At 60.5% G+C, this 25,897-nt stretch overlaps 1 protein-coding gene across 1 annotated transcript; it reads right to left on the bottom strand.

Annotated features, from left to right (window-relative positions):
- Positions 1–145: 145 nt before the first annotated feature.
- Positions 146–25,776, bottom strand: LOC114040478 (multiple epidermal growth factor-like domains protein 8). The gene is made up of 32 exons (XM_027858597.1): positions 25,522–25,776; positions 25,259–25,403; positions 24,839–25,002; positions 24,428–24,634; positions 23,242–23,442; positions 22,904–23,131; positions 22,360–22,478; positions 22,093–22,224; positions 21,625–21,738; positions 21,108–21,350; positions 20,480–20,679; positions 18,950–19,160; positions 18,388–18,628; positions 17,882–18,014; positions 17,264–17,520; positions 17,024–17,134; positions 16,058–16,176; positions 15,781–15,988; positions 15,412–15,592; positions 15,163–15,326; positions 14,519–14,663; positions 13,441–13,672; positions 13,124–13,250; positions 12,798–13,011; positions 12,503–12,717; positions 11,885–12,098; positions 11,378–11,543; positions 10,704–10,896; positions 3,916–4,086; positions 3,698–3,828; positions 3,461–3,590; positions 146–3,085 (listed from the first exon to the last, which is right to left on the bottom strand). The coding sequence occupies exons 1-32, from the start codon at positions 25,774–25,776 to the stop codon at positions 1,853–1,855; spliced, it is 6,804 nt and encodes a 2,267-aa protein (XP_027714398.1). The 3' UTR covers positions 146–1,852.
- Positions 25,777–25,897: the final 121 nt, after the last annotated feature.

Below are 25,897 nucleotides of genomic sequence, written 5' to 3'. Positions count from 1 at the left end.
ACCCACGGCCAGGAGCCAGGACATGTGTACTGGGGCAGGGATGGACTGGAAATGGAGAACAGAATGGGGGGCAGTCTGCACGGCAGCACCGGCCGAAGGGCCCAGATTCTCCCCCACATCTCTACACAGCAACCAGACAACTGGGTCCCCTGGAAATGTTTTATTTGGTGATTTAAGGTTTCCTCCTCCCATACACATCAGTCCAGTGACCTCCTTCCTGCCCACAAGAGTGAAGCTGTCCAAATCCTCTGACTTGGGTAGGGTGGGAGGGGCAGGCAGTAAGCTATGGGAATGAATGGTTTCCAAGGCCCTGGAGGGAAAGATGAGAAAGGGTGAGGGGTTCAAAAGCTGGGGGGGAGGGGTCAGGAGCAGGAAGGAAAGGATAAGTAAGATTTCGGAGAAAAGAGACAGGTCCTGGAGTCCTGAGTTAAGGGACACAGGGACCAGAGAGAGTGGGGAGTTTATTGAAGCCATTGGTTGGGAAGGACAAGGAAGAAGCATTTCTGCTATGTGCCTGGCACTGCGCTAAGCACTTTATGAGGATCGCCTCGATTGCTATTTGGGCAGCTAGAAGGCTGAAAGAGTTACTAAGGACTGGAAAGGGGCTTCAAAGGCTGTCCAGTTCAAGCTGTAGATGAGCAAGAATTCCCTTTAACATCCAGCTTCCAACCAGACACCAGTGGGGGCAACGAGTTCAGTCACGGGCCCGTCCTCCTTCACTCAGAGGGTTCCCCCCAGGAGAGATGAGCTTGCTGGCTGGGATGCTGGCAAAGGGGGGGGGGTGGGGGGCAAGACAGAGGAGGCCAACCCCCCTCCAGAGACACAGACCTTTGGACCCCAGAGTAGCCCATGGGGTAGCCCCCGGAGCCTGTGGTTGGCCTCAATGTGACGCCCTCACAGAACCTCCAAGTGACGGCGGGGAGGAATCGCTCACTACATGCGGGACAGGAGATGTCCCACTGGGCCAATCAAAGAGACAACTTCGCAAGCTGAGGGGAGGCCCAGCTGGCTCAGCAAGCTCAGCGTGAGCCGACGCTGTGACACAGCCCCCCACCTCAGGCTGTACTTCCTGGACCACGGGGAGGAGTGCTAGGGAGGCCACCCTGGGGTGCAGGTTCGGCTCTGCACACATCTCAGGAAGGAGGTGGATAGAGAGGGTGACCCGAATGGAGAGGGTGTGCCTCCCCTCCAGAGGCCAGGCTGAAGGTACGAGCTGAAGGGGACACCCACGAGTGCTATTTCGATGTACCTGCAGGGCTGTCCTGCAATAGAGGGGCAAAAGGAGTCCTTTTGGGCCAGAGAGGGCAGAACCAGGAGCGATGGGTGGAGGCGCAAGGGGGCAAATGCAGCTTGATGTCAGGAAAATCCTTCCAGCAGGAATGGCCTGCCTCAAGAGGTAGTGAGGTCCCCCATGCTGGGGCGGGGTCGGACTAAATGTTCACGGAGGACCCAAGTCTGAAACGCTGCGATTTGTCCCAGAAAGCTGAGGGGCTTCCAAGGGAACCGAGGTGGTCCAGTGTCCAGGAAGTGAAGGCTTGGGAAACCCCAGGGCCAGTCACACTAGGGCGCCGGGGGTCATAGGTGACAGACTCAAGACGTTGGGTGGGTGAGGGGCCTGAGGGAAGACTGCCTTCAGCATGGAAACCTGGCCTGGAGCCCAGGGGATAGCTCCTCAGAGAGGCCTGACACGGTACAGTGTGGAGTCCAAACGCGGGGCTGACGGGAAGGGTGTCAGCAAACCAAAGATGAGCCGGGGGTTTACGGAACGCCTGGCCACTAGGGACAGGCTGGGAGTGTGGGGGGCCGAGGGGCAGGGAGCAAGCGCTGGGTGACCCTCCCCACCCCCGGGCCCTCAGAGCGACATGCTGGTGAGGTTGTCATGAGTCAGCAGTCCCTTCCTCCCGCCCCCTGCCCCGTGTCCACTGGCCCCAGGTCCACTGCCACCTCCACAGTACTCCTGCAGCCGGTGCCGCAGGGTGACCAGGGCGGAGCCCAGGCAGGCCCTGTTCGGGGTGTAGATGCCACCAGGTAGCTGCAGCAGGAGTGTAGCAACCCCTGCCATGCCGTCCTCTGTGGGCTCCAGAGTGATGGGCCCGGCCCTCAGGGCCACAGGGCAGCAGCCCCCACTGCCAGCTCCCCAAGGCCCCCCACCCCCAGTCAACAGCAGCGGGGCCAGGAAAGGCTCCGAGCGGCGGAAGGCAGGGGGTGGGAGGCCCACACTACTCGTTTTCCAGGGGACGCTAACGGCCGGGTCAGGCGGGAAGCAGACTGTGACCTTGGCAAAAGGGCGGCTGGCCATCTTGGTCATCTCCTGCAGATGTCGCCGCTGTTCGCGCCGCTGGTCCAGGGCCTGCTTGGCCTTCCAGAGCAGGACACAGAGCGACAGGAAGAGGAAGAAGCAGGAGAAGAAGACAGAGAAGAAGACAAAGAGATCGATGTGGGCCTGGTCTTGGCGGAAGAAGAGGAGGCCCTGGGAGTCTGCAGAGCCATTGGCGCCAGGCGCCGTGGGGTCCCCGACGCCCAGCAGGAGCAGGTAAAAGCGGCTGGACTTGAGGGCATGCTGCTCGTGGGGGTAGGTGATGACGAGCCGGTCCCGCACCCCACGCACCACCAGCACGGCGGCAGGCTCGATCACAGTCACGTAGGTGATGAGCCCCCGTGGCCGCACCTCCCGGATCCGAGGCTCTGGGGGCGGACCAGGCCCCCCAGCGCCCACCTCGCCTGCTCGCAGCCCCGCCTCCGCAGCCATAGGGGGTGGGGCTGGTGGAGGTGGCTGGATGTGGACAGAGTGGACTCCGGTGTCTGGGTCCACACGGACCACAAAGGTGTCGTAAGATGTGGAAACGTAGAGGTCGACAGCACCAAAGGTCACATCCAGCGTCAGGCGGATATCTACGTTGGTGAACTTTGGCTGGACCCCAAAGAGCACGGTGCGCCCGGGGCCGAGGGCCCGGCGTTTGGGCTCGTGGAAGCAATTGGTCTGGGAGGTGGGGTCCAGGCAACACTCCTGCTCCACTGAGATCAGCCGGTAACACTGCTGGCCCCCCAGGGGGCTGCCATGAAAAGACTCCCGGCACTTGGCGCACTGCAGGGGCAGGAGAGACAAGAAAGCAACCCCCCTCACCTTCAGTCCCTGGTCCTCACTCCTCAGCCTGTCATTCAACGCCTCCTCACTCTTGACCTCAACTTCCCATCGACTGACCTCAGGTCCCCCTCTGCACTGCCTCCACCCTCCACCTCAAATAATTTCTCTTCATAACGTCGCCCTGATACTCTTCTGCTCCAAGACCCATCTCAGGTCCCCCCCGCTTCCAGGAAACCTCCTGTGGTTGCCCCAGCTCCTGGGCACCTCTCATTCAGATGCCCCACCTTTGCCAGAGCTAGTGTGACATGTCATCTGCCTGGCCAGGTATGCCCCATCCTTCGTCTGCCCAGCCTGGCGTCGCCCTCGTGCCCTCACCTGGTACTTATAGCAGTCACGGCGGTCGCTGGGGGAGCTCCCCTGGCAGGTGCCTGTCTCCGTGTTATTCTGGCAGGGACAGCCCGTCCCATCTTCATTGCAGGTGTCTGCATGGCCGTTACACTGACACCTGGAAGGAGGGATGTCTTCAAGCGAGGGGCTCACTGCTCCAGGCCCCCCACGAGGACATGGCCATCACCCCCCAGCCCCCCACTGGCCAGCGGGGCCATCACTCACTTGGTACACCGGCCGTCCAGAAGGAAATACCCTTCCAGGCAGCGCTGGCACTTGTCTCCGTAGCTGTTGTTCTGACAGTTCACACACACGGCCTCGTCCTCGCTCGGCCCCTCGGACACCCACTTCTCAATCTGGCGGCAGACAGAGCCCCTGACACACAGACGGCCGGAGCCCACCACCTCCCGCCCTCCCCATCGGGAGCCTGGGCTCCTGCTCACCTCCTCAGGATCCAGGGGGTATGTCTCGGGATCGTCACGGGACATTTCTAACTCCTTCTCAGAGACACAGATGTCACTATTCCCTCTGCAGAAAGCTCGGCAGGGGCGGCAGGTTCCACCTCCCAGGGCTGAGCCCACAAACAGTGGCCGGCAACGTTCACAGTGGGGACCCTGCGGACAGGGACCGCTGTCAGCTGATGCCAGCTGGCTGCTAGGCAGAGGATGGAGCTCAGGCAGTCCCACCAGAGGAGGAGTCAGACCCCTGACTCAGTGGTTCCAGAATGACACAACAGGAAAAAGAAAAAAGGCAACAATGACCCTTGGGTGGCATGAAAAGAGACAGTGTACAGAACCAGGGAGGAAAAGATGCCCGTTTATTAGGCCTTGGTCAGACCACGCCTGGCTCAACGTTCACTTCTAGGCACCTCATTTTTGAAAGTACCTAGAAAAGGTGGAAAACAGCCAGGCGAGAGGAACCAGGATGTCTGGGGATGGGAGAGCATCCCACATAAACCCTGACTGGCGGGGAGTGGAAACTCATGAAGAGCAGACAGGCAGCCAGCCACCCTCCAAGAGCTCCGCTCCTGGGCAAGGCCAGACTGCAGCCCACACTTCTCACGAGATAAGGTTCTCACACAGGGCTTTGCAAGCTAATTTCAAGCTATTATTATAATTATTATTTACTGTTAAAGAACTGAAAGAGAGGATTACTAAGCTGCTCTTGGTGAGATCTCTCAGATCCCAGAAAATGGGAGGGGTCCCACGGTTTTGGAAAAGGGCAAGCGCTTTCCTGATTCTTTAAAAAGGGAAGAGGGTGAAATCTGCAAACAACAGGCTGGTGTGTCTGATGAAATTCTAGACACACTAGTAAAGGGAAGGTTCGTGAGCATTGGAAAGGGAAGCAATGAACACCAAGACATCATGGTGTCATCAAGAAAAGGTCAAGCCAGACTGATGGAAATTTCCTTTTCTGACCCCGTAACTAGCTGGGCAAATGAAAATGGTGTACCACGGGTGGGGAGCCTCGAGGCCACATGTGGCCCTCTAGGTCCTCAAGTGCAGCCCTCTGACTGAATCCAAACTGTACCAAAGCCCCTTAATAAAAGGATTTGTTCTGTAAAACTTGGACTCAGTCAAAAGGCTGCACCCAAGGACCTAGAAGGCCACACATGGCCTTGAGGCCACAGGTTTCCCACCCCTGGTGTAGACATACTATCTTCCAATTGCAGGAAAGTGTTTGATTAAATTTTTCATGCTACAGGGCAGTCTAGGTAAGGGAATCTGAAACAGGTTGTATAACCAGACCTAAAAATGAGACCCTGGAGGGCCACGGTCAGTGGGGAGGGAGCTGTTCACGTCTGGGTGCTGCTAAGATGTGCCCTTAAGGTGCAGAAGGCACGCTTCTCAAATCTGCAGAAGGCACAAAGTTTGGAGGGACAGCCCGCACACTGGATAAGAGGCAGAAGATGCCCTCCGTCTGCAATGGCCACAGGAATGGACCAAGTGAATACAAAACAGAATAAGGTCAGACATTAAGTTCTAAACTTGAGTTTTTAAAAAAATCACCTTCAAAATATAGGATGAGGGCTGTGTGGCTGATTGATTTCTGTTAAAAAAAAAAAAAGTGGGTATTTTGCAGTTCTCTATGAATCAGCAGCACAACACGACCTTGGCGTCTTAGGCCAAATTGGGAGGAACAGTGTAGGAAACACGCAGGAAGAGGTAACCAGGACGTGGAGAGCTGTGGAGACCCGGCTACTATGGAGGGAGGGCTTGAGGGGAAGAGGGATCACGCTTTCTTTCCTTGGCCCCAGAGAGGGCAGAGAGATGAGGTGCGACGTCAGGAAACCTTTCCTGATAGCTAGTGGAATGCGCTACCTTGGGAGGCCGTAATAACTAGCACTTAGTAAGGCTTTCGCATTTGCAGAGCGCTTCACAAACATTATCTCATTTGATACTCACAACCACCCTGGGAAGGAGGTGCTGTCATGATCCCCATTTTACAGATGACAAAACGGAGGCAAACAAGGGTGAAGTGACTGCTCCAGGGTCACGCAGCTGGTCAGTGCCTGAAGCTGGATTTGAACTCGGGCAGTCCTGTGCCCTATCCCGTTCCTGGACTCACCCTCACTGGAAGCCTTCAGGCAGTAAGTAGAGTACATTGCTTGTTGGGGACATTGTAGAGGATGTCCTTCAGGGTCTGGTTTGATCCCATGGCCACTGTGGACCCCCCCCCCCCAACTCTGACACCATTTGATTCTACAACATGCTAAAGCCTGCCCTGAAGGGCAGGGAGATCACTACCTGCTGAGTCAGCTCATGCTCTGATTACTGGAACATTTTCCTTTTCCATCCAGGCTAATCCTGCCTCCCAGGACTCCCCTCCACCTCAGCCCCTCCTTCTGGGGCCAAGAGGCACAAGGTAAATAGCAAGTCAATGTGGTGGGAAGCACACGGCTCTGGGTTCAAATCCCAGCTCTGAAGCCTCTTTACATGGGTGGCCTCAGACAAGTCATAGCACGCCTGGGTCTTTTTCCTCCATGGGAACAGGAGGGGGCCTCATGACCCTCCAGGCCTCCCCCTATGCGCCCCCACTCCAAGCTCGCTCTTCCCAAGGCCAGAATGACCCTAAACAGCCACCTCCCCAACACTGTCACTGCATGACGTCACCTAACTTCTCTCTTCTACACAACACATCAGACGTGAGCCCTTCCACCTCACGCAGACGCAGAGCGAGGCGGCAGCAGCCTAGCAGACAGCTGGCTGGCGGGAGGCAGGGCCAGGGTTCTCTCCTCGGGGTCCTTCGCCTGTCATCCCCTCCCATCCCTGCTGCCTTTCCCCGGACGCACTCTGGTCTGTCCAGGCCTCTCCTAAGACGTGCCACCACCAGACCCAGTGCGCCAGGGCCAATCTGTGAAGCACAGAGCAGGGAGACCAACCCTTTCCTTGCTCCGCAGTTGGCCCAGGGACCAGGACTCCCAAGTCCCTCGATTAGGAAATTCCCCAGGGCTGAGCCGCTTCCATTTTTCCTGATTTCCTCTTCCTCCCCACCCTTCCTGCCCTCCTCTTGCTCAGGAGGCAGGAAAAGATCCTCTGTAGGCACCCTGGGCCCCATCCCTTGCCCTCTAGCTCTGCAGAGATAGGTCCGGTTTCCTCCAGGCCAGCCAAGCAGTGACCCTTGTGGGGAATCTGGAAAGTAGCCATTCCTGTTTCAGCACCTGGTTTTCACTAACTTGGCACCTTCCCAGCTCCGTGGCTCTGAACTCTGGCTGCTGTGGTCTGGGGGACCCTGGGTAAGTCCAGCCCTAAGTCCGCTCTGCTCCCGGGGACTCTCAGACCTGGCCCGAGGCTCCCCTGAGGCAGAGGGAGCGATTGTTACATACGTGTGTCAGGCTGTCTGGGTCTAAATTCACAGCTGCCACATCACCTGGGCCCTCCCCGAAGCAAGGTCCCTTCATTCCTCCCTCCTCCAAGTCCTCTTTAGCGCTCCCCTCGGCCTTTGACTCTCTGAGGCCTCTTCCTTTCCCTTCATCTCCAACGCTCTCCTCCTTTCTCCCTTCTCCTGGCCAAGGCCAACCCTTCCCCAGGTGCCCTTCATCCAGGGGCACGCTAGTAAATGATTAACAACCAGCTCTCCATTAAGTAGACAGACATGCCCAGAAACCTGCATCATCAGCATTTTTTCCATCCCTTCTTAAGTCTAGATGATCAACAAAACGACAAATCCAGCCTGGCTTTCTAGCACTTGCCAATTTCCAGGGTATAAAGGCTCGCCATTGGCTTTCATGCTGGCTCCGGCACCCCCAACCTTCACTGGCCCCCTCCCGTCTTCTCTAGCACGCTGACTCCTCCATCATCCCTCCTTCAACTTCTCCCCATCTCCTGCCTCCTTTCCTGCTGCCTGCCCACATGCCCAAGTCTCCCCTTCACTACCACATTCGGGCTACTGCCCTGTGTCTTTTCAATTTCTCAGATGCCTAGAAAAAGCTGCTTACATTGGGTCCCTCCCTTTCCTCTCCCTTTTCAACCATCTGCAACCGAGCTTCTGACGTCATCCCTCAATTAAAACTGCTCTCTGCTCCAAAGCGACCCACAATGGCTCAATGGTCAATGTGGCATCTTCAGCGCGATGACAGGGGACTCCAGACGGCGCGTGCACTTGAGATGCAGAACGAGACAGGCTTTCAGAATTGGCCAACGTGGAAATGTGCTTGGCTTAACTCGGCATATTTGATTTAAGGGCCACTGGTTTTCTTCCCAAGGGGGGTACGATGACAATAAGTGCTTCTTAATAAAAAACCACTTGTCGGTGACAGCACACTCGGTCCTCCCTCTTCATCCCCTCTACCTGTCTCATGGCCCATGACCCACTCTGCACAGAGATGGCTTGGATCTCATGATCCACTCTAAGCATCCTATTCCATATTCTTGAATTCTGAAATTCCTTTATCTGTTCATAATCATTTCTCATCTCACCTTTCCCTCTGCCTTATTCCCTAATCCCATTCTCTGTCCTGTGATCTCCAATCCCTCCACCCCTCAGTTTCTCCCCAGGCTGTCCTCCATGCACTAGCTATGCTCTCTTCCTTCCTCATCCTGACCCCGGGTGAACCAGCTGAAGTCTACACCGTTCTCTAAAATTAAGTCCTTTGTCTCCACACCCCATCGTGCCTTGCCAAGCCCCAGTCTTGGATGACTCCCACCATCCATCAATGCCTGGCTCCTACTCATGGGCTACTGGATCAAGCTGGAGTACACCAGGAAACCGTGCTGACCGGGTCCACTTTAGATGACCTTCACTGCAGTCCTTTCACACCTCTGTCTTCCCCTCTCTCTCCCACGCTCCACAGCAGCTCCTCGAACCTCCCTCTTCTCCCTCCGCCCCTTCTCACACCTCCCAGACACCTTCCACAGCTCCCTCTTCCTTCACCTTTCTCCTTGCTCTCTGCACACACAAATGACTCCACTGCATTCCATCTTCTCCAGCAACAGCTCCCTCCTCCATACCCACTCTGTTACTAGCCTGGGGGCTCTCCCTGCCTACAAATAGGCCCACGTCTCCTCCATCCTCAACCCTCTCCTCCCTTGACTCAGCAGCGCTGGCAGCTCTCGCCATGTAGCTCTTCTCCATTTTGTGGCCGAGCCCTAGAGACGACCATCTACAACCAGCCTCCCCGCTCCACTCGCTCTTTTCTAAACTGTACAATCTGGCTTCCACCTCGCCTGCCCACAGAAACTGCTCTTGTCAGAGTGACCGAGGACCTCTTAGCTGCCAAATCCAACAGCCCTTTCTCAGCCTCTCTGCAGCCTCGGGCAGGATCTACACCCTCTTCTCTGGTGTTTCAGGTCACCACCCTCTCTCTCCCGGTTCTCCTTCTCCCTCTCTGGCTGCTCCTTCTGTCTCCTCGGCTGGTTCTTCATCGAGGTCACGCCTGCTAACCAGGGTGTCCCACAGCGCTCTGGGTCCTCTTCCCTCCTCCTGTGGCAATCCCACCAACTCCCTTGGATTCCACTATGAAGTCTGTAAGGATGAGCCTCTGGTTCAGCCTCTCTTGATCTCCAGTTCCTCATCTCCAAGGGCCTACTGGACGTCCCACGGCCATCTTCAACTCAACACATCCAAAACTGAACTCACTCTCTTTCCCCCCGAATCAAACAGAAAAGATCTTCACGACCTGGCCCCCTTCCACCTCTCCAGTCTGCCTTCCACCTCCTCTCCAACCCTGGGGCCCAAGATCCTCCCCATCTCAGCCCCAGGCGTGTCCGCAGACTGTGCCCTGTGCACTTCAGCTAACAGGAAGCCTCTCCCTCCCCCTCCTGCCTGTGCCTTTTCTCAGTTAATTATCTCCAACCCAGCCCCCACGAATGCACCTGTGTGTCTGTCTAGAACCACATACCCTGCATACAGCTGTCTGCATCCTGTGTCCCCCATTACGGAGCGTGAGCTCTGGGAGGGCAGGACCTGGCGTCCCAACGTGCCCAGAGCAGAGGGCACTCCCTGCTCTCCAGCCTCCAACCAGCCTGCACTCTCCCTGCCCCCTCCACATGACCAGGGCCTCCTCCCGTCTCTCCCCACCCACTGGCTGTCTTGTCCTGACGCCACCGCCCCAGCGCCCCGTCCCCAATCTGGGGCTTCCCCTCACAAGCCACCTGGTATCTAATCACTCTATTTGGACTCATTCTCTTATATATTTATTTTCTGTCTACTTATGGAGCAGCAGATAGGGCAGTGATTAGAGCAGTAGGCCTGGAGTCAGGGTGACCTGAATTCAAATCCTGCCTCAGACACTTCCTAGCTGTGTGACTCTGGGCAAGGCCCTTCACCTGTGCCCCAGTTTCCTCATTTGTAAAACAGGGATAATAATAAGCACCTACCTTGAAGGGTTGTTGTGAAAATCCAATGAGAGAATATGGATAAACCACTGCGAGTCTTAACAGAAATGCGGCTATCACTGTTATAATGCCTGCTATTATCGTCACTCCCCTTGGAGCGTATCTGTACCCTAACACAGTGCTGCAAGCACAGAATAAAGGCTTGTTGACTGAGCGATGACCACATGCAGGCCGTGTGGCTGGAGACTCAGAGAAGGTAGGGGTCTGGTGAGGAGCCGGGGGATGAAGGAGATTGGGGGAAGGGACAGATGCCACAGACAGGTCTGGAGGACAGCAGTGAAGGTCCAAAGCCCAGGCCAGGGTAGAGGTTGGTGATGAGGTTAGGGGTGAAGGGTGACCTCCCCAGAAGCCAGGAGCAGGGATCAAGCTGGGCCCTGGTCCTCAGGGGTCCTCACCGCAGTATTGTTATGGCACTCAAGGCAGCGGTCCCGGGCCCCTACGCCATCACAGTTGCTGTGCCTGTTGCAACGACACTCAGTCGAACAGTTACGGCCAACAAACCCAAAGTGGCAGAGACAGCGGTCGGGCTCCACACAGGAGCCATTCACACAGCCCTGGGCACAGACTGGGCGGCACTGGCCCCGCACACTGCCGAGGGGAGGAAGCAAGGTTCGGGGTCAAAAGCCCAGCCTGGCAACAGTCTCCCAGCCCCGACCCTGTCCCCCTGGTCCATGGTGTATCTGTCCCTCCATCCTCACTGGTGCCTCCCTACCTCACTGGTCCCCCCCATCCTCACTGGTGCCCCCCGTCCTCACTGCCCCTCCCCATCCTCACTGGTTCCCCCGCCCTCCCTGCCCTCCCCCATCTTCACTGGTTCCCCCGTCCTCACTGCCCCCCCATCCTCACTGTCTCCCCCTTCCTTACTGGCCCCCCTGCATCCTCACTGCCCACCCCCCATCCTCACTGGTCCCCCCCGTCCTGTCTCCCCCCTTCCTAACTGCCCCCCCATCCTCACTGGTGCCCCCCGTCTTCACTGCCCCCCCGTCCTCACTGGTGCCCCCCGTCTTCACTGGTCCCCCCTGTACTCACCAGCCCCCCCCCATCCTCACTGCCCACCCCCCATCCTCACTGGTCCATGGTGTAGCCGGTCTTGCAGGTACACTCGTAGCCATGAGGCCGGTCGTGACAGTTCTGGGTCTCGTTGCAGTCATGGTGTCCATTGACACACTCGTTCTCAGGAGGACAAGACAGGAAGGCCCAGGAGGCCTTAGGATCGCCATGCCCGCATGTCAGCCCTGGTGGGGAAGGGGCAAGGGGGGAGATCACGCCGGCTCCTCCCATAGCGCCCCACCCTGCGGATCCTGGCCTTGCTGTCCTGACCCATCCTGACCGCTGCCCCCGCCACAGTCCCCAAATGCCAGAGTCAGGGGCCTCGGATATCAAATCCAAACACCACCCCCCACACTTGACACAAACAGAAAGGGGAGATGCCAAGGGGGCAGAGAAGTGTTCAAGGTCACACAGTAAGTGTGGCTAGGGCCTGGATCAGACCCCAGGATTTTTGCCTCCCTGCCCCCAGCTCTCCCCACCACTTCAAGCTCCTCTCCTGCAACCAGCCCAGTGTCCCCATTCTCACCATTTCGGGGTCCGCTGAGGCCACCCTCCATACACAGTCCTGCCCCGTCCTGGCCAGGATCTCCCCTGGCACACCAGCCACAGTGTGGGCGTCGAAGGCAGAGGGCACATTGGCGGGCATTGCCACAGCCCAGGGAGCAGCTTTCTGCCCCTCGCAGCAGCCGCCCACAGCCCCCTGCCAGGCAGCGCAGAGGTAGAAAAGATGGGCTCAGACACTGCAGGGGCAGAGAAAGGATGGGGGTAATGGAAGTGAGAAGGATGGGGCAGGACCCCAAGCAACAAGAGACACGAAGGAAGAGGAGGGGACAGCAAAGAGGAATCAGACTTGGAGTGTTCAGGGCCACCCCTGCCACCACTCTGAGAGCCCTCTGCCCCCCCCCCCCCGTGCCCCCCCCCCCCCCCCCCGGCCCCCTACCCCCCCCCTCCCCCTCTTGGGCCCCTCCCCCCCCCCCCCCATGCTGTCCACCACTCCCAGAGCCCTCTGCCCCCCACCCCGCATGCTGCTCTTCCCCTCCCCTGGCCCTATACCCCTCCTTTCCCCTCCCTGGGCCCTTTGCCCCCCCCTTCTCCTCCCCAGGCTCTCTGCACCCCCCTTCCCTCTCAGGGCCCTGCCCCCCACCTGTTGGAGGCTGCTGCTCCAGACACAGTGCTGCCAGCCCCCGTCGGCGCCCTTGGAGTCTAGGCAGGAGGAGCAGTTGGCGAGGCGGTGGCAGGGCGTGGGGCAGGGCATGGGAGGGGACGACTCCACGGGCATCGGGGACACGTTGAGCAGCGAGTGGCTGAAGCAGGTCCAGTCGTAGGTGGGCTGCACCGAGAGGATGCGGCGGGTCTCCCCTGGGGGAGAGAAGGGTGGCTGGCACTGGGACCCTGGCCCCCGCGGCCCCTGCCGCCCCGCGGGGTCTCCCGCCACTCACCAGTGCGCTTGAACTGGCGCGTCCACATGCACTTGCCCTCCTGTGTGCACTGTTCGCAGTCAGCCGCCCCACACGCAGCCTCTGAGCAGTTTCCGGCCCAGAACACCTCGCGCTGGTTGATGCGGCAGTCATTCTCCGAGGTGCACGAGCCGTTGCGGCCAATGCAGGCGCCCTCTGGACAGTTGGTGCACCACTTACACCGCGGCGGGGCGGCCTGGTGGGAGGGGGACGCTCAGGCCCAGGACCCCCGGGGGGACAGTCCCCCCACCTGTGGGGACCCCAGACCATGGCCCAGTGGACTCAGAGCGGAGGGGGGAATGCCTCACCTCTTCCCCTTCCCCCAACCTCAGGGTGCGGGGGTGGCGGGCGAGGCACTCGCTGCAGGTGCGCAGGCGGCGGCACTCCTCTGATGTGCGGGGCATGGGGGAGCAGGAGGGGCTGCTGCAGCCCAGCCTGGGGACGAGGGACAGGCAGCACATGAAGGACATCGCCATAGAAGGCACTGACCAACACGTCCCTTCCTCACCCACTGACATGGGACCATGCTGCCCCCGCCTCTGTCCCAGGGAGATCCGCCCCCTCTAGCCCCCAGCTTCGCCTCTCCTCCCTGACTTGGACCCCATCCCAGGAGTCCCCCCATCACCTGTGGGCCTGTTCTCCTGACAGGCATGCTCCATGGCACCAGCTACAGGCACCTGAGGCGTTACAGGCCTCAGGGGAGTGCACCAAGTGACAGGGGTCCGAGGGCAAGCTCAGTGACAGCAGGCGCCCCAGGGCCACCCCACCAAAGCCCCCAGAGATATAGAGGCGGCCCCCCACAGCCGCCACGGCATGGGCCACGGACTCCTCCATCGGGGGCCCCACAGAGGCTGGACCTGGGGGAGGCAGAGGCAGAGAAGGAGGCTCAGAGACAGGGTCTGAGAAAGCAGGAGGAGGGAGAGAGGAGCTAGTGGACAGACCACGAAAACAGAAAGAGAAACTGGAGCCAGAGGGAGAGGGATCCCCCATGCTGGGAGCACCAAAGAAACAGAAACACAGAGAGGGGATGTCACTGTACAGAGAGCAAAGGCGAGAAACAGAGACAAGACCAGGAAAGGCCCTGAAGCAGATGTGGATGGGGGTCGGCAGACATGGACAGAGGGACGGGAGGGTCAGCAGACACAGACAAGTGGTCAGCAGATGTGGAAAGGGGGTCAGCAAACATGGACAGAGGGACAGAGAGTGGGCAGATATGGACAGGGGGTTGGCAGGCACGGACAGAGGGACGGAGGACGAGCCATCACGGGCCCTAGGCATGGCACGTGTCTGGCTCACAGTGACGTTACAGAAAGGGGCAGCACAGCCTCAGGCCAGGGTCAGGGATCCCTGGACTGGGGGTCACTGGGAACATTTTCTGGTCCCACAAAGAGCTGTCTGAAGACAGCGTGCCGACTGCCAAGTCCTAAGCAGGTGGACAGCCTGGCAGACCAGACAGAATGGGTCTGTGGCAAGCACTGGGCCTGGACTCCTGTCCCCTCAGGCTGTGCACCTTGGGGCAGTCAAGGCACTTCTGTCTGGGCCCCAGTGTCGTCATCTGTAAAATGGGAAGGCTGGCCCCGACAGCCTTTGAGGACCCTGCACCAGCTCCAAATCTGTGCCTGATGACTGCCTTCTAGAAGGACGGAGGATCCCCACAGAGCCCGGGGCCCCTCTGCCCCTCCCTCACGGGGCCTGCTACTCACGGGTCAGGTTGGGCAGCAGCCAGGCGTTGCAGTTGACCTGGTACAACAGGACCTCGCTGCTGAACTCGTCCGGCTCCGAGCGGCCACCCAGGACCACCATGGTGTCCCCGAGCAGGGCTGCCGCGTGGAACAGCCGGGGCCTGGGCTGGGGTGAGGGGGCAGAGTCACAGCCACATTGTGCAGGCCTCCCCATCACACAAGGCTCCAGGAAGCCCCCCAGGATCACCACCTTTCACTCCTTGTTACACCCTCTTTTCTCCAAACCCTTCCCTCTAGGAGGCCTGGCTGAGGCCTCCCTCCGGCCCCTACTCATGACATGAAGCCCCTCTGATCTCCCCCCATGAACCCCACAGGCTCCTCCCTGACCTACGGCTCCCATCTGGTTCCCCCCTCCCAAACCTCCCCTTCCCAGAAGCCCTCCTCGATGCCTGGGACCCACAGGAAGGTCTTGCCTCTCTGCACTCACCTGGCTGGCCTGAGGCAGCGTGGGGCTGACTCAGCTCCTACCTCCCTGGGGGGCTCCGATGGGGAGATGCCTCCCACGTGCTGACCCCCCACCTCAGCTACCTTGTCCTGACCCTTCACTTTCTATGGCAGTGTCTCCACTCATTCTCTGGCTCCCAGGGGGGCCCAGTGACCCTGACCTTTGCCCCCTGGGAAGGGGCCAGCAGGCTCCAGGTGCGGTCAGGGCAGTGCAGGGAGTAGAGCTCCGGGGACGGGGCGGCCAGCTCGACGTGAAAGCGGAAGCCACCAAAGACGTACAGCGAGTCTGTGGCCTCGTGGTAGACCGCTGAGTGACCGTAAAGGCCTGGGGGAAGGAGAGGAGTCGCAGAGATGGGCAGTGAGAGCCTGGGGGGCCGCAGGGGTCCCAGCCCCAGGCTCCTCGTCCTCACCAGTGGGTGGCGTCCCACTCGAGGGCCCGGCCAGCCACGTGCCCATCGTCAGCTGATACTCCAGGAGTTGTTGGTTGAAACCGTTTTCGGGAGAATATCCCCCAATGAGCAGCAGGGACAAGCCTCGCCGGGAGGTCAGCGTGTGTCCTGCCACGGCGGGCAGCAGCAGGGCCTGCGGGGTCTGAGGTCAGGAAGCTGCAGTCAGCAGTCAGGGAGGGAGGGGCCTCAAGAAGACCGTGCGGAGGTCACAGGGCAGGGAGGGAGTCGGGAACAGCCGATGCATTCCCTTCTGGCACAGGGGAGGGGCAGGGACGTGGGGAAGAAGGGACCGGGTCAGACCCTGGGGGGAGGGGCTCAGCAGCCAGTCACCTTCTCCTGGCGCCACTGCAATGTGGTGAGGTTGAGGACCCAGAAGTCCCGGGCGACCCCCGCCGCCGTGAGGCCACCCAGTAAGTACATGGCGCCACGGCCAGCGGGCACGTAGGCGGCCGCGTGGAACAAACGGGGTGCGGGCCCAGGCCCCCCATCCTCGGAGCCAGCCAGCATCTGGGTCCAGCGCCGCTCCCCCACCGAGTACCTGCGGAGGAGCCACCATCAGCCCTCAACCAGGCAGGGGGCACCCAGCACCCCTGGAGGTCATTCTCACCTGTACAGGTTTCCCAACAGCCCCTGAGGCAGACCCAGACCCCCAAACATCCACAAGGTAGAGTCAGGCCCCTCGACCATGGTGTGGCCCAGACGGTGAAGGAAGCGGCTCGCCGTGTCCTACAGGGAGACAGAGCGCTCAGGCGTGGGCCTGGCAAGGGAATGCGCACGTGTGTGTGTGCATGTATGCGTGAGTGTGTGTGCATGCGTGTGGAGGGGAAACACGCCTAACCTAGAGATCCCCCCCTCTAAACCTGTAATCAGGGGGTGGGGGACAGGCCAAGCATCCCTTCAACTCCCTCTGACTCAGCAGGGCTCCAGAAAAACAGCTCTGAGCGTCCAGCCAGTGGGGCTAGGCCTGCCTGTCTGCCTGCCTGTCTGCCTGCCTCCTTCCTCTCCACAGCCTCCTGTCTGTCTCCCCTCTTTCTCTCTCTCTCTGTCTCTGTCACTGTCTCTGTGTCTTTCTCCTCTCCCCCTTCCTCTCTCTCCTCTTTCCTTCTCTCTGTCTCTGTCTCTGTCTCTCTCCTCTCCCCACCTCCCCTCCCCTCTTCTGTCTCTCTCCTCTCCTTCCTCTCTCTCTCACTCTCTCTCCTCTTTCTTTCTCTGTCTCTCTTTCTCTTTCTCTCTGTCTCCCTCTCCCTCTCCCTCCCCCCCACCCCCTTCATCCTCAGTAGGACCACAGAGCTGTGAGCATCCACACATCACTGCTGTACAAGAAAGAGGTGGTCCCCCAGGACGCTGAGGTCTACACTCACAGATCGTGAGGAATAAAGGAGCCTTCCTCAGAGATCCTTCAGGTGTCTGGGCTGGGAGCCAAGGGAGGGAAGGAGCAGGCAAACGAGGCCCTGAGACCCGCTGCGCAGAGAGAGGGCGCGCAGGGGCTGGCCTGGGGCCCAGGGTCCTCCCAGGAGGGCTGCGCCTCCCCCCACCCAGAGGAGTCAGGGCTGGGCCCCAGGGCAGGACTCACAGCAGAGAGCCGGCTGTCCAGGAGCGTCTCCCAGACAAGCTGCCCCCCATCCAGATGTGTGGCACAGTCTGCGCCCCCAAAACCCTCAAAGCAGATGCACAATCCTAAACTCTGAGGAGAAGATGGGGGAGGAAACCTGGGGTCAAAGACAGGCTACCTCCCCTGTCCACCTCCTGAGCCCCACTGGTCTTGCCAGCCCTGCCCCTCATGATCACCCCGCCGCCTGCCACCCGCTCACACCTGGTTGCAGACGCCGCCCCCAACGTGGGCAGAGCAGTTCCCAGGGCACAGGGCGAGGGTGCAGGCAGGGCCAGCCCAGCCTGGGGGGCAGCAGCAGCGGCCGGCCCCACCTCCTCCTGCTTCTTCAGGGACACACTCCTGGGGAGCTGGGCAGCTCCCAGGGCCCCCTGGCCCCATCTCACAGCGGCCAGAGCCCACAGATGCATTGAAACCCCACGAGGATGAGCCGTTTGCCTCCCAGTGTAGGACCAGCAGCCCTGGGGAAGCAGGAGCACAGGAAGCCGCTGAGCCAGCCCAGGGGCTCCCCTCATTCGGGGGGGTGGAGCACAGAGGGCAGCTGAGCCGGCCCAGGGGCTCCCCTCGCTCTGGAGGGGTCGGGAGTGCAGGGGGGGAGCTCAGTCGGCCCAGGGGTTCCCCTCATTCGGCGGGGGGAGCGTAGGGGTCAGCTGATCTGGCCCAGGGGCTCCCCTCGTTCTGGGAGGGGTTGGGAGCACAGGGGGCGGGTCCCCTTCTTGGCCCGGTGGGCCAGCAGCAGACCCTGGGCTGGGACCAGAGCCCCGAGCCTCCTTCTTCAGGGCTGGCTCCACCTCTGGACAGGAAAGCCCAGATCTCCCATACCTGAGAGCGCCTGCACAGTGAGTGGCCGGTCCCGTCGCTGGCCACAAAAAGCTGCAATGAGGCTCCGGTCAGACTGCACAATGCCCGTGTCCAGGAATCGTGGGAAACCATCGAAGGCCAGAACGTAGCTCAGCTGTGAAGCAGGGGACAGCAGTCAGGGGCCGGGCCTCGGGGAACAGAAGGGCTTTGTCTGAGGGTCCGGGGGCTCAGGTGCAGGGCAAAAGAGCAGGCCCAGTCCTGCTGGGACGGTCCCCTCCATACCAGGGTGCCTCTGACCCCACATGCATGAGGACGATGTCCAGAGTCCCTGTCTCCTGGGAGGCCCCCGGCACAGTCCTGCCCACTCAGGCCAGGGCCCTCCTGAGCCAGCCCCAGACCAGGTGCCAGCTGGCCCTTGTCTGAGGGGTGACTCTCTAGACTGAGTCCTGGGGAAGAGCAGGGTCTGCAGAGAGGATGTGTCCCACTTAGATGCCCCCCACCCACCAATGCTCTCTCCAAATGCTCACTGTGCAAGGGGTGCTGCTGTCTGGGGAGAAGGTGAGGGTCAGTGGGGGGCAGGGAACCCCAGGCCGGCAGGGCTCCAAGTTTTCAGAGGCTGACACCACCCACACACAGTAGGCCAGCCCAGGCCCAGCTTGACTGCCCACTTGGGGGGGTCCCCCTGCTCGGCGGGAGCCCAGCGCCACGGATGACACATTGGTGAGGAGGGCTCTGCCCCCACACTCCCGGAAACAAGAGCCCCCAGCCCTGTGGGACAGGACAAGGAAGAATCAGAGATCTCCCCAATCCTTTGTGGATTCCTTGTGTACCCACCCCTCCCCCAGGGCCCTTAGCTCAAACATCTCATTCCTCACCCCCAGTCCCTGGGGTTGCCCATCCTCACCTACCTCTTCCTGCCTCACTGTCCTTACTGACCCCACGAGGCCCACCCATGTCTCAGGTTCCTTTCAGCTCCCTCCTCTCCACGCCACACCCCAGCTTCAACTTGGTTCTTACACTCTAATCTGGGGTCCGCCCCCTATCCCCACTGCCCGCCCAGAGCCCACCCTCCGCCCCCTGCACGCTCACCGAGGGTCTCCGTAGTAACCGGCTGTGCAGAGCTCACAGTGCGCTCCCTCGGTGTGGTCCTGGCAGAAGCACAGGCCAGTGTGGCCATCGCAGTGGCCCTGCTGGGGGTCCCCATGCCCATTGCACTGACAGGGCTGACAGCCACTGGGTCCCGTGGCATCGCCAAAGCTGCCTGGCCTGCACCGCTCACACCGCTCACCCCAGGTCCAATCTGCAGAGAGACAGGCATGAGGGGGAGTGATACATGCAGGGCAGGCTCTGGCAATGGCTTTACAACAGAAAACTTGGAGGCCAGATGGAAGAACTCTGTCGTTTGGTCTGCAAATGGGAACAGGCAGCAGAAAGCACGCTGGAGCTGAAGCCGAGAGCTCAGGGTGCGAATCCCCACTGAGATGTCCCTGAGCCTCCACACCTTCACATGGTCCATGAGGCCGAATGGCAGCTGCACTGCCCGCCTGTAGCAGCCCCTTAGGAAGGGCCGCCTACCGCCAACTTATCAGGAAGGAGCACAGCTGTGGCTGCGTTGTGGAGGATATCCTGGATTAGGGTCAGAGGCAAGACCCCAGAGATCATTTGGCCTCATCCTCTCCATTTTACAGATGAGGAAACTGAGGGCCAAGGCCGCCCAGTGACCTGCCCAAGGTAGGCAGTGCACAGGAAGGCAAGGAGCAGGACCAGGCCTTCTGGCTCCAAATAAAAGAGTGCATTCCACCAAGCCAAATATGCTGGGTCTTGGGAGGGCAAAGTTAGGGGTGCTTCCGAGGAAAGAGGAACAGACTAGAAAACAAGACTGTCAAGGACTTAGTAATTCTGACATCCCTTGTTCTGAGGCGCCTCCCAGCTCTGACATCCCTTGTTCTGAGGCGCCTCCCAGCCCTGACATCCCCTGTTCTGAGGCCCCTCCCAGCCCTGACATTCCCTGTTCTGAGGCCCCTCCCAGCTTTGACATTCCCTGTTCTTTTTTCTGTTTGTTTCTTTTGGGCAATGGGGGTTAAGTGACTTGCCCAGGGTCACTCAGCTAGTAAGTGTTATGTGTCTGAGGCCAGATTTGAATCAGGTCCTCCTGAATCCAGGGCCGGTGCCCTATCCACTGCGCCACCTAGCTGCCCCGACATCCCCTGTTCTAAGGCCCCTTCCAGCTCTGACATTCCCTGTTCTAAGGCCCCTCCCAGCTCTGACATCCCCTGTTCTGAGGCCCCTCCCAGCTCTGACATCCCCTGTTCTAAGGACCCTCCCAGCTCTGACATCCCCTGTTCTAAGGTGCCTCCCAGATAGGACTTTCTGAGGTTCTGTGGAACAACAGCTCACCTTGCTCCCAGCCTGGGGCTCATTTCAGGGTTTATTAACCAGCACAATTGAAAGTGAGAGTTGGAAGGGGCCTCGGGAATCCCCTACGTCCTACCACGTGGTCCTTCACTTGGCAATCCTGAGGCCCAGAGAAAGACTTGTCCACAGAAGAGGCCTGAGGCTTCTAATGCCCAGCCCAGCAGCCCTTCCCCCATGACTGCCTTTGGCGGGCTCCCTCCTTACCCTGACACTCGTCACAGATGCCGGGCCCCTGGGTGTAGCAGTAGCTGTGGAAGTTACAACCACAGTCTCGGGAGCAGAGAGGGGCAGGAGGCCCAGGGGCAGGCGTGGGCAGGGGGGGATCCGAGGTCCAGCCCAGGTCGCACACACAAGTGAAGTCAGGGGGCCCACTACACGTGCCATGACCACAGTCCTCCAGGCAACTAGGGGATCAATGGGGGAGGGAAGAGGGGTCAGATGAGCAGGCACAGCCCGGGCTCCTGATCCTCGCCTTCACATGCTTAGAGGTTAATCCCCACCAAAGCCATGGTGACCCACACAACACCATGGATCCCTCTCTACTGTTACACGCTTCCAACTGGTGACCCTTGTCTCCACGGTAACCCCATTCCAATGGGTGACCTAGGTCTCCATGGCAATCTCATAACTGGTGACCCTTGTCTCCACGGTAACCCCATTCCAATGGGTGACCCTCATCTCCACGGTAACCCCACTCCAACTTGTGACCCACGACTCCAGAGTCATCTTTTTGGAGACCCAAATCTTCATGGGCAGCCCCAACAAAAGGAGCAATCTCTGCCTTCCAGCTACCATCTCCTCTCCCACCATGGCAACCCCCACCCCTTCTCACGTCTGGTTGCAGTGGGTGACCCCATCACCATGGTAACCGTGCCCACAATGACATTCGTAGCTGATTGGTGTGTTCAGGCAGGATGCCAGCGGGTGGCACCGTGCCAGGCCCAGGCGGCACTCATCCACATCTGGGCACTGGGCATACGACCAGTGGGCAGGAAGCCCTGGAGGCAGCCCCTCCCCGGCTCCCAGGGAGCAGGGACTGCCCCCCATTGGTCCTGAGAAGTCTCCTGGGAGGCACCTAGGAATGAGGACCAGAGAAGGGCAGAGGAAAGGGAGAGAGAAAAGGGGGGAAGGAAGAAATGGGGCAAGAAGGGACAGGGATGAGGGACGGGGAGACAACGAGTGAGAGGAGAAACAAAGCAGGGATGAGGCGGGGGGAGAGAGGGAGAGACAGAGAGAGAGAGTGAGAATGTGGCAGGGGAGGAGGGTGGAGAAACAAAATGGCAGCCATGAGCCCGTGCCCAGAGGCCTCTGCCCCTCCCCCCAGCCCTCTACCCTGTCCTCACCCTCACCTGCCCAGGGTCGGGTTGTCCTCATTCCCACACCAGCCACACTCATGGCTCTGCAGGCAATCGTGGCAGGAAAGGAAACGTGCACAGCTCATACATCGTGGCTCCGAGTGGACACTGGGTCAGGGAGGGGGCATTTGTCAGCACAGAAGACCTCGCCTCCCAGTCCTCCAACTCTCACCCGGGCCCCCATCCTCCCTAAAGTTTGCAAATCATTTTGCAAATATCTCGTCTGAGCCAAATAACAACCCTGGGAAGCAGGTGCTATTATTATCCCTATTTCACAGATGAGGAAACTGAGGCACGCAGAAGTGACTTGCCCAGGGTCACACAGCTAGTCTACGTCTGAAGTCACATATGAACTCAGGTCTTCCTGACTCCAGGTCCAGGGCCCTATCGACTGGGCCACCCAACTTCCCACACCGCCATCCTCTCCCCTGTCCCCTCAGTCTCTGATCTGATCCTGCCTACCTGTCATCCCAGCCCCGGCAGCCCCCATGAGGATAGCGGGCAAGGTAGGCAGCAAAGAGAAAGCAGGTCTGTGTAGACTGGCACCAGGCACACTGGCTAGAGTTGGCCAGGCACGTCTCACAGGAGTGTCGCCTGCAGGAGGGAGCCAGGGGTCAGAGCCAGGATCTGGCCGGCCTCGCCGTGCCCAGTCAGGTGCTTCCCCCCACTTCCCCCTGCCCCTTTCATGGAGCCAGCCCATCCCCCCAGGGCCCCTGGACCAGGCCTCACTGGTTACAGAGTGGGGGGCAGTTGGAGGGGCTCCTCACAGCTGACCCAGCCCGGCCCCGGCGGCTGCATGTGGCATCTCCTTTCCGGCTCAGACTCTGCTGCCACTCACAGAAAGGATCCTGGGGCAGGGGTAGGGGGGGAGGGAGGGTCAAAAACTCTGGCCTCTAGCCTTCCCCCTACTCCCTCCCCCACATCCACCACACCTGGCCTAGTCTTCATACTCGCCAGGTTTTTTCCACTCCAGTGTTTCTGCCTAGAATGCCACCCACTCCCATCCAAGTCCTACCTGCCACACGGTCCCTAGACCCTCTGCCCTTTCCCCCAAGCCCTCCATCCCCCTCTCATCTTTTCTGTCTTGCAGAATCCTGACAACTCAAAGGAGAGGGTCTCAAAGACCACCTGGCACAGCCTGTCCCCTCCCCTCTTTGCCCCGTAGGGATGGGAAACCCCCCCCCATCAATCCCCCGTCAGCAAGCTCTTCCTTCTATAGGATCCACAGCTGCGCCTCTGCCATGCCTCCTAGCCCTGCGGTGCCCATCAGAACCTGGGCACAGGCGTGGCAGTCACGGTGCTCCTCGCAGAGTGGGCAGAGGGCTGGGGCCAGCACCAGCAGGGCCCCACCCCCACTGCAGCGTGCACCATCTTGGCGAAGGAGGCAGGAAGCGCTGAGCGGGCACCAGCCGCAGCCCTGGTCCGCCAGGCAGCCCAGGCAGGAGGTATAGGAGGTACAAGCCGACGAGCGGAAGGGCTCCAGGAAGAAGAAGGAGATCTCCTGGGGGGAACGGGATGGCCGGAGGTCAGCAGGCCAGGCCTTGGTCAGCGGCTGACCGGTCAGGCCCTGGGGGGGGGGGCGGGGGGGGGGGGCCGAGGCCAAGCACTCACGCTGCCCCCAGGCACGCCGGTCCGGTCCCACAGCAGGGTGAGCTCGCTGTTCCCAGAGCCCGCAGAGCTATTCAGCTGACCCTGGATCTCCACGGCATACTTGTGGCCACGGCCAGGGAGAGGGAAGAGGCGGGCCGAGCCAGGGCGCTGGAGCCTCCGTATCTCCTTATCCTGCTGGGCTACCCAGCGCCCCACTTCCTCCTAGTGGTGATTGGAAGGCAAAGAAAAAAGCCTGTAAGAAGACTCAGACCTGCCACAAGACCCCTTGTCCCCCAGGCCCCCCCAAATGGCTGTGTGGCCCCTGACCCATGTCCACGCCTCCCCTCCTGCAGACTCTGATACTCCTTGCTTATCTCCAGCGTGGCCCCTGCCACACCCCATGCCCCTCTCTAGACTCCTAGCTCAGAAGGCATCAACCCCTCTTCTTTCGGGCACTCTGACAGCAGTACCGCTCCCCATGAGCCCCAGCCCACTGGGCCCCTGTCCTCAGAAGTCCTGGGCCAGTGCTGAGGTGTGGCCCCCACCACCACCCCATGCCTGTGGGCCCTCTGCCCGGGGCCGACCCCGCTCAGGCTCAGGAGCTCAGTCAGAAGCGGTGGGAAGGCCGCACACACAGGACAGACTCCTCAATGCACGTCTGTGGGTGAGCCCCTTAGCCCTTCCCAGACACCTCCACAGGAGCGACTGGGGGAAGGCAGCGCTCGGCCCCCAGGATGGGCCAGCCTTGAGCCACATCCGGCTCAGCTCGCCCCCGTGGGCTGAGAGGCAGAGGGAGCCTCCTCCTGACGAGGACCTGGGCAGATTCTGACCGCGCCCAAGCCTTGGCAGCCGCTGCTGGCCAGGCCCACATCCTCTTGCCACTGGCCCCTGGGGTGTGGGGCTCTCCGAGATGGAAGAGTGGCCTGGGATTCAGCCGGTTCCGGCCGTCTCCTTGTCATGTCAGGACTGTTTCCTTTCAGAGCCCCCCTCTCATCTAAGAACCCCTCCCCTCAGGCCCGTGTGCCCCCACTTCCTCAAGCAGACACTTCTGGCACCACCTGCCTCAACTCCCCCAAACAGCACCCCCTTATCCCCTGCCAGGGTCCCCACAAGCCGCAAAGATGCCCCAGCTCTGGCGGATCATCTCAGACCTCCCACCAGCCTCTTTCGGGCCCCCTCCCCACTCCAGGCTGCATGCCATCCTCACCATGTGCTGACTATCGGGTCCCCGGGCCATCCGCGCCAGGACCCTCAACCTCTGGGCCCGGGCCCACACGACGACATCGTCAGCGCCTGAGCCGCCAGGTCCCCCAGGCAGCAGCGGGTGGATGAAGCCCCGGTAGACGAGGGACACATCTGACTCTGTGTTGGACGTCTGTGACAGAGTGATGGTTGTGCTACGGACAATTGAGACCTGCCAGGGACGGAGGAGAGGGGCCGGCAGTGAGCGCCCACAGGGGAACCCTCTCACTTCCCAAGCCCAGAAGCCCTGGGGTGTTTGCTCTCCGAACCAGCAGGGCCCTTAGGGATCTGCCCCCACAGGCAGAGGGAGGAAGGGGGCCTTGGACGCACCCAGGATGGGCTTGGGCCAACCCCCCATCCCACTGCGGCCCCTGACCTTGTCAGGCTGGGAGGCATTGGGGGGCTGCTGGAAGGTGAGCAGGTGTAGGCCAGGCAGGAAACTCTGAGTAACACAGGCATCCAGAGTTGTAACAAAGACAGGGGCTGCCCCCCACCAGCCCACGGTGCCAGAAATCTGCTCCCCTCGGCATCGAGCCTGCTCTGAGGAGAGGAAGGGAAGCCGAGGGAGGATGGTCAGCCGGACGCCCCCTCCCGTCCTCCTGCCCTCCTCCTCTCTCCCTCTTCCCCCCCAGTCCCCTGGCCCTTTGTCCTCTCCCTTCATTCCCCAAACCCCAAAGGACGGCACTGCCTGGTGGACACAGGACTTACTGACTCACACCGGGGGGGGAAGCCATGCCTGCCACCCCCACTGCACAAGGCTCCTCGGAGCTATGGGGCAGCCACACTCATCACTCACCAGGCCGGGGAAGGCAGCTCTCATTGTGGACGCACCAGCCCAGGGCCCCAGGCCCGCGAGGTGGGGGGACGGCACCACTGAACGCCAGGCAGGCCTGGCAGTCACCCAGAAGGCGGGCCAGGCCTAGGCAGCCAGCTGCTGGGCACTGCAGGCAGAGAAAGGAGGGTGTCAGGGCCTGGCCGCTGGCATTGGAGTGAGGCTCCAGGCATGCAGGGAAGCGAAGGGATGCAGAATCACAGCGAGAGGGCATTGGGGTCACTCACGGCTCCAGGCGGGCTCCCAGGGGGCGGGGCAGCCTGGCAGGCTCCTTGGCACCAGCTGCACTCGGGGTCCCTGGCACAGACACTGTGCTCTGTGTACATGGAGCAGTAATCCAGATGGTACTGATGGTGGCGGGACAGGACAGGGAGGAAGTGGAGGGCTAAGCCTCGGGCTTGCATCTCAGCCTGGGCTCCTCCCAGGATCCCCATCACCCCCCACAAACCCCCACCCCTTCCATAGCAGCCCCAATCCCCCATATCCCCCCCAGGACCTGCCTTAACCCCTTACCCCACTGTCCCATGGCTTCGCCACGGCCCCCACCCACCATATTTGTGACCCCTGGCTCTGGCTCAGACCTGGCCAAGGCCACCCTCCAGG

Source organism: Vombatus ursinus, unplaced genomic scaffold (assembly GCF_900497805.2).
Source record: "Vombatus ursinus unplaced genomic scaffold, bare-nosed wombat genome assembly UNPS02013222.1, whole genome shotgun sequence".
NCBI lineage: Eukaryota > Metazoa > Chordata > Mammalia > Diprotodontia > Vombatidae > Vombatus > Vombatus ursinus.
This window is presented reverse-complemented; position numbering and strand designations above follow the sequence as displayed.